The sequence below is a fragment of the Bombyx mandarina genome, chromosome 21, assembly GCF_030267445.1.
Source record: "Bombyx mandarina strain Sakado chromosome 21, ASM3026744v2".
In the NCBI taxonomy this organism is placed as follows: domain Eukaryota; kingdom Metazoa; phylum Arthropoda; class Insecta; order Lepidoptera; family Bombycidae; genus Bombyx; species Bombyx mandarina.
The window spans coordinates 12,074,715-12,085,452 of NC_143227.1; the positions used below are offsets into that span (position 1 = coordinate 12,074,715).

General features: G+C 50.5%; 1 protein-coding gene across 1 annotated transcript; it reads left to right on the top strand.

Annotated features, from left to right (window-relative positions):
* Positions 1 to 8,047: 8,047 nt before the first annotated feature.
* On the top strand, positions 8,048 to 9,903 carry LOC149500505 (uncharacterized). Its single transcript, XM_089736586.1, has 2 exons — positions 8,048 to 8,704; positions 9,505 to 9,903. The coding sequence occupies exons 1-2, from the start codon at positions 8,048 to 8,050 to the stop codon at positions 9,901 to 9,903; spliced, it is 1,056 nt and encodes a 351-aa protein (XP_089592712.1).
* The last annotated feature ends 835 nt before the right edge of the window (positions 9,904 to 10,738 follow it).

Below are 10,738 nucleotides of genomic sequence, written 5' to 3' on the forward strand. Positions count from 1 at the left end.
GAACACAAGCCAGGTAAATTTTATACAGGAAAAAGAAACAGCAAGATTCTTTTTACCAGAACAGAACTGAAACATAACCTATCTATAGTAAACTATAAGGTGTCTAACCCATTGGCCACTGATATTTCGATCACGTAACAAAACTTAACAATATATATTTAAACATCTACAAGGGGTACAATACAGAATTCCCAATACCATGTTGTCCCGAAGTTGCGTCGATACCAAATATCTAACACATACCCCATTCTTCACCTCAAACCCATGTGATGTCAACACTAAACCGCTGCGGAGATTTATCGGGGAATTTACGATTTCAGTAAACGGGCCAGAGAAACAACGACAGTATTAAGCGAGTTAAATTGTTACCCGAATTATAAAGTTTTATAATAAAACCCCGATGTCCTAGGGTCAGACTGTAAATTTAACAGATTTTTGTATATATCACTTACATACCTGATACCAAGGGCGTTTTCAGCAGTATTACCTTTGATGTATGTTGAACCTCTAGCGTTGATACAGTATACAGAATTTCTGGATTTTTTGTTATTGCCCTTGCAAATAGACGGCCCACCTAATGATGAGTGGTTACCGTCGTCCATGGACTTCAGCAATTCCAGGGGCATAACAAAACCGCTGTCTACCGTAAAAATGTACTACAAAACGACTTTAATATATATTTTTTATGGTGGGGCGTGGTGTCTTTTGTATTGCAGATGTCCATGGAGGGTAGCAAACCCCTTTCCATCAATTGGACATCATATTTAACTGCATAGTGAAGTAAAAATAAAGAGATATGTAAAAAGTAAGGAACGATATTTACGTCAAATAGCATCGTATGGCCCCAGAAATGGACAAAAGGCATATCTGCAATGCTTCCTTGCGCTTAATAATTGGCATTATATTTGTTTTTCTCCATATTTTACTATCTTCCTGCCTATGCCAATACTTTGCATCGATAGGTCTTCTTAGAACGCTCAGGTCTGCGCCTTGCTTGGAAGTTCCAATCCTGCACCTTCATACGTAATTAATCGTGGGAAAGATCCAGTCCCAAATCTGGCTCCCTAGTTCTTATAATTGAATTTATATAACTGGATATTTTTGCGATAGCTTATAGCGTTCAATGGGTTTGAAAATCGTTCATTTGACTTTAATATTGATACAGCTTTTAGCTTCTCAGTATCTTATTTATTTTTAGTTTAAATAATGATATTTCCCTGCAATGTCAGAAACCCGGCAGAGCAACCCTAGCGAAATAAATCTAACGCGAGGAATTAGGAGTGCAAAATAATTATCCAACTTATCTAACTAAAACTATAAAATGACCTTCATTTTGGACGGAGCAAATTCAAAAGGGCACAATTATTTTTGACGTCCCTGTTCAAAACTTTAAGTTCAGCTGTATAATAAATATAAATATATTCGGTATAAATGCGAAAGTCTGACAACTGAATAACCTTATAGCGCAACGGTTAGCGTCCCTGACTACTGAGCTAAGGGTCACGAGTTCGATCCCTACTTCGGACAAACATTAGTGGGACGCAAAAACATTTTCTAAGTCCGTGTCTTTTTTTTTTATTGCTTAGATGGGTGGACGAGCTCACAGCCCACCTGGTGTTAAGTGGTTACTGGAGACCATAGACATCTACGACGTAAATGCGCCACCCACCTTGAGATATTAGAGTCTCAAGTATAGTTACAACAAGTACCCCACCCTTCAAACCGAAACGCATTACTGCTTCACGGCAGAAATAGGCAGGGTCGTGGTACCAACCCTCGCGGACACACAAGAGGTCCTACCACTAGTAAAGAGGTCCTACCACCAGTGGATCCATGGACGTGTAATATCTATATATGTTTGTATTGAAACCTATTTAAGTATATTCATTCGTTTTTGGTTCTCTCTTAATACTGGGAATTCCACTTCAGGAACACAATTAGGTGTGCAAGTACTGTGGAAGTATTCGTTTCATGCATTCACAGCCCAGCAGAATGACAGATCCAGTAATTACCGTGTTAGCGACCGGTGGTAGTGGCGGTCGTGACGCGATTCTGGAAGCCCATTTGACACCTGCTTTACACATTATTGACCACAACATAATTGATCACCACGTCAAAGTGGCATTGCTATAGGGCATTGGTAAAGTTGTTGTTCCTTTCAGAGATAGCAATCAAAATACCCAAATATAAAGTGGTTAGCGGCAATTGTAAGCAAGACGAGAAAAAAGCTAGACCTCCTCTACTTACCATGGAAACATCTTCTGTTTTTCTACCGCAGTAAATACGTGCGATAAAACCTGCGCGTCTTTCTATCACCTGTATTTTGTATGAAAAGCCATTAAAAGCGAGTCATCTGTCTTTAAAATTAAACTCCTTTCTTTACGACGACGAATTCAAGGTGGTGTCTATAGCCATTGAACACTAGATAGACTAAGATTGAAAATAATGTACTATATCCAAATTATATTATAGATTGTTTATTTAGAAGATATTCTTTTTTAAAGATTACACAACCATCTTTCCCGCTCGTAATTAAGTCAAAGAAAAAATATTGAATTATTCTTTGTCAAAGATCAGACGTCCCTCGGTATTAATCGGATACTGTGACCCTTTTAAGAAAAGCCTTCTTGCCCACGTTTTTATTTTCTTTCGAAAGAAATTCGTTAATTTATATTTTTTGTTATTTGATACGAAACGAAGGCCCGCTACGTTTTTCTTCTTATTATTTTCCTTTATTTTTAGGCGTTCCTTAATTTTGATGGTTCATTAAAACTCAGTTAAAATTTGAAATAAAAATTTAACATTTTATTGGAATATTCTATTTCTAATCTATTCTAGATATGGTAGCTTAAAGCCAATCTGTATTACATAAATGTTATTCCTATCTGTTATTTCTATTACACGATATTTTTCGTGACTACATTTTTCTATATGATAGCGACATTAAAAACAACCTTTATTCACAAATGTATTAAATAATTATATTCTTGTCGCAGAGTTCAATAAAAATTACATTTCATTGCAGGGTATAATATTTCTATGTAAATATATATATTTTTAATTAGCATTTTAAAAAAAATGTGTTAGCGTTCTACCTTTTCGCTCGTTGCCTATCCGAATAACTTTTTGGTTATTGTAAAATCCACAGGGAATATCATTCGTATATTGGTTTCTTACTACTCTTTCTTTCTTCTCTTTCGGTTTTCTATTTTGTTATGAGTGCAAAAAATCTGAGACAAGAACTATTTTTTTATCTACTTTAACACATGAGATCGATCGCTAAAACTATAATCAGGTGAGTTGTGAGAGGTTATGGCTTGGACGGGCAGAGCCAATGCTCTGTCTCGCCTTAGTAGTATAGCACGTTGGCTCTCTTATAATAAACAAATATATCCAATGCAACAAATATACCCAACTTTTAATGGCAAATAAGTTTAATAAAGCTTATTCCTAATCAGAATCGAAGCTAAACGACGAAAACATCAGCCCGACAAGGCCTACAATTACTGCCTATAACTATTTTCCTAAATTTCCAATACACAGAGCGCTTTATCGTCCAATAATAATAATTAAACTTAAATATCCAAAACGTAAACTTTGTAGATCCAATATTTTAAGTTACTTTTTTATTAGACAGGTTATTATTAATCTGAATAAGGATTATGTTTAGAGAAACAATGAGTATCTAATAAGAATTCAGAATTAGGTTCTCCGAAGCGGGGGGTATGGGGGATGCGGGACGAAGGGTGCAGTCTTCGTAAGAGGATTAAACACGGTAATAAGGTTTGCAGCCGACACTCCCTCTCGAACAGGTCAAGTGGGGCTTTGCCACGCAGTTAAACTAGTACTATATTATTTAGAAAGTAACTCGAAAGACTCGACTTCAGTGTTCCGAGTATTAGCTGTGAATGTAGTCATTAATAGTCGGGTTAGTTAGGATTGTCTTTACGAGCGTAGTGAATGCGTTTACACTTTTTAGTTAGAACTAGAATCAGAAGATGACCGAGCTTTGCTCGTTTTTTTTTTTTTTTTTATAACGCCATCTTGTTGTGTCTTTAAAGCGGTCAGTTGCCCTCAATTAAGAAAAATAGTATTATTATTCGCCAATAGATGTCGGGAAGAGTTGATTATTGAAAATACGAATAAAACATAATTTTCTGAAAATAAATCGTAGCTAGATCGATTTATCGCCCCCGAAATCCCCTGTATACTAAATTTTATGAAAATCGTTGGAGCCGTTTCCGAGATTCAGATTATATAAGTATATATTGATATACAAGAATTGCTCGTTTAAGGGTATACATAGGAGGATAGATAGATAGGAGCGTTTTTGGAATATGATTTTTCAAAAGCACCATAATCAATCGACTAGAGACGATAGTGATGATATTAAAGTTCAATAAGAACTTCGCACTTTTTGTAGCGTGAAACCCTTATAAATATCTTTATTTTACATTTCGTATAATAAAGATCAATAGGATTTACGTATTTCAGGTATGATTGCGTGCAAGATGTTAAGTGTAAGAAGGAGTGAGCGAAGAAATGGTATATGATAGAGGAGTATGGACGGAGAAAATATGTTGCGCCGACACCAGGTGACTGGGAGAAGGGCAGGAGAATGATGATAATGAAAGATTAATATGATTTTGTCTATCAATAAACTTTACAATATGTATATATCCTGGTAAGAACAGGATCATCAGAATTTGTTTTAAAAATTCATATATTGGTGATCGTAAAGAGCAATGGTATCGTAACTCAACCAGAATACGACCACAACATAGAATTATTGTAGCTACCCCAAAGATTGAACTTCTTTGTTCAGACCCGAAGCTAGTATGACCTGAACTACTTTTTTGGAAAGATATCCGATAAAATATACTGTCGACTAACACTAACACATTTGCTGTCTGGGGTATTTATGCTGTACCCGGTCGCGGACCCACAGCACTCAATCTGCGTGCTGTGGGTCTCGTCTGCGGATGAGATGCTGGACTCCTACCGGGCGCGTCCGTAGGTGGCGGATAACGGGATCCTCTGGGCGACATTCCCAGAGGTATCGTCCGATCTTTTTCGTTGCAAGGATTCTTAGGTTTTAGGTCCTAGGTATAGGGTTAGGTTTAGATGTAGGTTAAGGTCCTAGGTTTAGGATTAGGTTAAGGCTTAAGTTAGGATAATGTAGTTAGGCTTTGCAACGAAAGAGATCGGATGACGCGGACCAAACCGGCACTAGGAGGAGCGGAAGGACTGCGCCCTCCACACTCTTCATTAAGTGAAGAGTGCTCCTTCTGGAGGGCGCAGCTTTCGAAGGCACCGGTTCGCCGGCCTGCCGTGAGCGGTGGCACTCTGCGCCCCGTTGTCGTGGAAGTGAGCCAGCAACTGCTGGCCGCTGGTTGCCATGTCCCCGGCTTCGGCTACAGGGGAACGCCCCCCAGATATGGGGGGTACCGGTTCACCGGCGTGGCTTCGTGGTTGCTCGTTTCGAGCGTCGGGCGGTGGTCTGCCGAGTTGCTCTGTGCACTCGGTGTGCTGCCGGCCATCCCGTAATCCCCACTGGGTGGGGGACGGTGGCCGCTGCCGCAAGGCATGGGGCTGCGAGGACGCAAACCTCTATAAAAAATACCCCAATCCCAAGCCTTGATGCCCGGTGAGGGATGAATGGCTGGAGGGAGTCCAGTCCCGAGGGCATCACCCGATCCCAGGGACTTCACCCTGGTTAAATAAAAAAAAGAAAAAATCAAATGTAATGGACAGTTGTAAAAAGATATTACCCCAGGAGGGTACCTCCCGCTCTGCGGGAGGAGAATCCCTCCGTGCATCCGAGCAATCGGATGCACGCTGCCCTTCGTATTCTGGGGGGGGCACCAACTGCCACGACGAGGAAGGCGGTAGCACGAGCCGCGTAAGGGAGAGGGTCCCGATCGTGCTCTTGGAGCGCTGCGACAGCGTGGTCTCACTGCGCTCGACACGAAGCTCCGCGAGGGGTTGCGTGTCGAGTGGTCGAGATTCGCCGCGGCTGTTATCTTTAGGCAGCGCCGGAAAAGGGGAGAAAGAAGCAGGGAGGATTCAACGGAAGCGGAAGACGGTCAAGCGGCCGATGAGTCCCGCCCCGCTCGACTCCTCCGAAGGAGAGCCCATGGCCGCGAAGTTCTTGGCGATCGAGGAAGGGCCGGCAAATGCTACGGCGTCGCTCGCCAATAGCAAGTCAACCCGAAACGGACTGGTCGCGACCGGATCGGTGCAGACCAGAGCCGCTTGCCGCAGGGCAAAAATCACGGTTGAGCAGCTGCAGGCACAGAACGCAGGGCTGCTTGCCGAAAATTTGGAGCTGCGCGCCGAAGTCGCCGCGCTGCACATGCGGGTGGATGAGCTTATTGCGGAGCTCCGTAACCTGACTCCACCCGATGGCGTGGAGGTGGCGGAGCTGAAGCGGCGGTTCGCCATCTTGGAGGCACGCAGCTCACCGGTGGAGCGTGCAAGACCGCCGCTCGCCCATGAGCGAAAAGCCGCCGCCCAAGCGAAGCCCCAGTCCGCTGGGCTCGCTAAGCTTGAAAGGGCCCAATTATCAAGGGCCACTGTATATGGACCCGCTGGACGGCAAACGCCTGTCCAGCCCGCAAGACCACAGCCTACGGCCGCTAACACGCGCCAGGCCGTTAAGGTGAGGCCCGGTAGGAGCCGCACGAAAAAAAGGGGAACGTGAATGCTGCTAAGCCGGTACCGCCACCCCAGCCCCACCCGCTGCCTCCAGCTCCATCCAGTATGGATGTGGCCTGGACTGAGGTGGTGAAGCGGGGCAATAAGAATAAAAAAGGGTGCCGGCTGCGGCACGCCCCCAGCCCGCCCCAGCGGCTGCTGCTCCCCATCAAGAGGGTCGAGTGGCAGCTCAAGGAAAAAACAAGAGGCGTCGAAACGGCAAACCGCGCGCTCCACGGTCAGCGGCAGTGGTCTTGGAGCTACTGCCGGCTGCAAAGGAAAAGGGCATTACCTATATGGAGGTAATGAGCCGAGCGTGTGGTGCCGTTGATGTCGACGCCATAGGCGTGGAGGGCGGGCTCAAGGTTCGGCACACCGCTAACGGGGCCCGGCTACTGGAATGTCCAGGCGCCCAATCTGGCGCAGCCGCGGACAGACTGGTGGCGCGGCTCCGGGAGATTTTGCCGGACCCAGAGATAGTGCGCATCGAACGCCCCGTCAAAATGGCGGAAGTCAAATTGACGGGCCTCGATGAATGCGCGACCCAGGACGAAGTGGCCGCTGCCATTGCATCACAGGGGAACTGTGCCCTGGCCCACGTTAAGGTGGGGGAACTCCGGAGCACTTACTCCGGAGCCCGCACCGCATGGGCGCGGTGCCCCGTGCAGGCGGCCATTCTCCTAGCCACACCTCCAAGTGGGAAGCCTGCCAACACGCCTGGAAGGCTGCGCGTAGGCTGGATCATGGCTCAGGTGCAACTACAGGAGGCAAGACCTTGGCGATGCCTCCGGTGCTTCGGTACTGGGCATGGCCTCGCTAAATGCCCGTCGACTGTCGACCGCAGCGGATTGTGTTTCCGTTGCGGTCAGTCCGGGCACAAGGCTGCCACCTGCACCGCCGTTCCGCACTGTGTACTTTGTGATGCGGCGAAGCGGCAGGCCGACCACCGGGCTGGGGGGCCAGCATGTCGTTCAGCCCCCTCCTCAACGAAGAGGAGGAGAGGTGGAAAAAACAAAAGAAAAAAAGGTGCAGAGGAGGTGCCAGCTGCAAATGGAGTAGCAGGCGAGCTAGTTCCCGCCGCGGCTGTCGAGCCGGAGGGCGGGACGGACGAAGGAGCGATGGACATAACCCCTCAATAATGGGGCACGTCCATCGCTTCCTCCAGGCCAATCTGAACCACTCCGCCAGGGCGCAGGATCTCCTCGTCCACACCATGGCGGAGTGGTCAATTGATGTCGCTGTCGCCGCGGAGCCGTACTTCGTCCCTGCTGATCAGGATTCGTGGATCGGGGACATCGACGGCTCCGTGGCAATCATAATCAGACAGGCTGCGGCGTTACCCCCCCTGGTGATGGTGGCCAGGGGATCCGGTTACGTCGCGGCCAGGGTCGATGAAACCGTCGTGATCGGGGTGTACTTCTCTCCGAACAGACATCTCGCTGAGTTCGAGCGGTTCTTGGGCGGGCTCGAGGCGTTGGTTAATCGCCTCGGGTCTCGCCCGGTGATTTTAGCGGGAGACCTCAATGCCAAATGGGTAGCTTGGGGTTCCCCCCGCCCGAACTCGCGTGGCAGGATGCTCTCGGAGTGGGCGATCGCGGCCGGTCTCTGTCTCTTGAACAGGGGTTCGGTCGCGACTTGCGTGCGATGGAACGGCGAATCTCACGTGGATGTGACTTTCGCATCTCCTTCCATCGCACGCCGCACCCGTGGCTGGCGTGTTCTTGAGGGGGCGGAGACGCTCTCGGACCATCGATACGTCCGATTTGAGCTCTCTGCCTCCTCTCGCTCTGCGTCAGCTATGGTCGCCCGTGGTGAGGAGGAGCTCCCGCGTAGTACGCCTCGATCATTCCCCAGGTGGGCACTGAAGCGCCTGAATAAGGAGCTCCTGGTGGAGGCGGCTGCAGTGGCTGCGTGGGCACCCGTGCCCGCGAGCCCTGTGGATGTGGAGTCGGAGGCTGACTGGTTCCGGGGAACGATGTGTCGGACTTGCGATGCAGCGATGCCCCGGGTAGGTGGCCACGCTCCGCGTGGCGGTGCGTACTGGTGGTCACCCAATATCGCGCAACTCCGTGAGGAGTGCGTGCGGGCGCGCCGCCGGAGCGCTCGCCACCGCCGCCGCCGTCTTCGCGATGACGACTTTGCGGAGGCGGCGGACCGGCTGCACGCCGACTGCCGTCAAAAGCAAGAGGCGTTGCGGCTGGCCATCGGTGAGGCCAAATCTCAGGGCATGCAGACGCTCCTGGAGACGCTCGATCAGGATCCCTGGGGGCGCCCATACAAAACTGTCCGCAAGAAATTGCGGCCGTGGGCTCCCCCGATGACCGAGCGACTCCAGCCTCGGCAGCTGCGGGAAATAGTTTCTGCGCTGTTCCCGCAGGGAGAGGGGACTTTTCGGCCCCCTTTCATGGGCACGCCACCACGTCACGATGGTGGTGATGCCCCTGCCGACGTGCCCCTCCGAAGATTTCGGGGGCAGAGATCCGTGCGGCCGTGTCAAAGATGAGGAGGAAGGACGCGGCCCCCGGCCCTGATGGTATTCACGGCCGGGTCTGGGATTTGGTCTTCGGTGCTCTGGGGGACCGGCTTGTGCGACTTTTCGAAGCTTGCCTTGAGTCGGGACGGTTTCCGACCCAGTGGAAGACGGGCAGACTCGTCCTTTTGAGGAAGGAGGGGCGCCCGGCGGACTCACCCGCGGGGTACCGCCCCATTGTGTTGCTGGACGGGGCGGGAAAATTGTTGGAGCGAGTTGTCGCCGCCCGCATCGTCCGGCACCTGACTGGGACGGGTCCCGATCTATCGGCGGAGCAGTACGGCTTCAGAGAGGGCCGCTCTACCATCGACGCGATTATGCGCGTGCGTGCCCTCTCTGATGAAGCTGTCGCCCGGGGTGGGGTGGCTCTGGCAGTGTCCCTGGACATTGCCAATGCTTTCAACACCTTACCCTGGTCAGTGATCGCGGGGGCGCTTGAATATCACTGCGTCCCTGCGTACCTCCGCCGGCTGATCGGATCCTATCTTGAGGACAGGTCGGTCGTATGCACCGGACACGGGGGTGCGGTGCTCCGCTTTCCGGTCGAGCGCGGTGTTCCACAGGGGTCGGTCCTTGGCCCTCTTCTGTGGAATATCGGCTACGGCTGGGTCCTGCGGGGTGCCCTTCACAGCCCTCTCCCGGCCTACGCGTTGTGTGTTACGCGGATGACACGTTAGTCATGGCTCGGGGGAAAGACTACCATGAGTCTGCCCGTCTTGCCTGCGCAGGGGTGGCATTCGTCGTCGGTAATATTCGGAGGTTGGGCCTCGAGGTGGCGCTCGAAAAATCCCAGGCCCTGCTGTTTCACAGGGCTGGAAGAGAGCCGCCGCCCGGGGCCCACCTGGTGATTGGAGGCGTCCGCGTCGAGGTTGGGGTAACCGGGTTGCGGTACCTCGGCCTCGAATTGGACGGTCGTTGGAACTTCCGCGCTCACTTCGAGAAGTTAGGCCCTCGGCTGATGGCGACGGCTGGCTCGTTGAGCCGGCTCTTGCCAAACGTCGGGGGCCCGACGCAGTAGTACGTCGTCTCTACGTGGGGGTGGTGCGGTCCATGGCACTATATGGGGCCCCCGTGTGGTGCCGCGCCCTGACTCGCAGGAACATCGCGGCCCTGCGACGCCCGCAGCGTGCAATCGCGGTCAGGGCGATCCGTGGATACCGCACCGTCTCCTTCGAGGTGGCGTGCGTTCTCGCCGGGACGCCTCCCTGGGACCTGGAGGCGGAGGCGCTCGCCGCCGATTATGCGTGGCGATGTGACCTTCGCGACAGGGGGGAACCACGTCCCGGAGAAGGAGCGATTAGAGCGCGGAGGCTCCAATCTCGGCGGTCTGTGCTGGAGGCGTGGTCTCGCCGCTTGGCGAACCCGTCAGCCGGTCTCCGGACCGTCGAGGCGGTGCGCCCGGTCCTCGCGGAATGGGCGAACCGTGACCAAGGGCGTCTCACCTTCCGGTTGACGCAGATGCTTACCGGCCATGGGTGTTTTGGCCGGTACCTGCATCGCATCGCCCGGAGG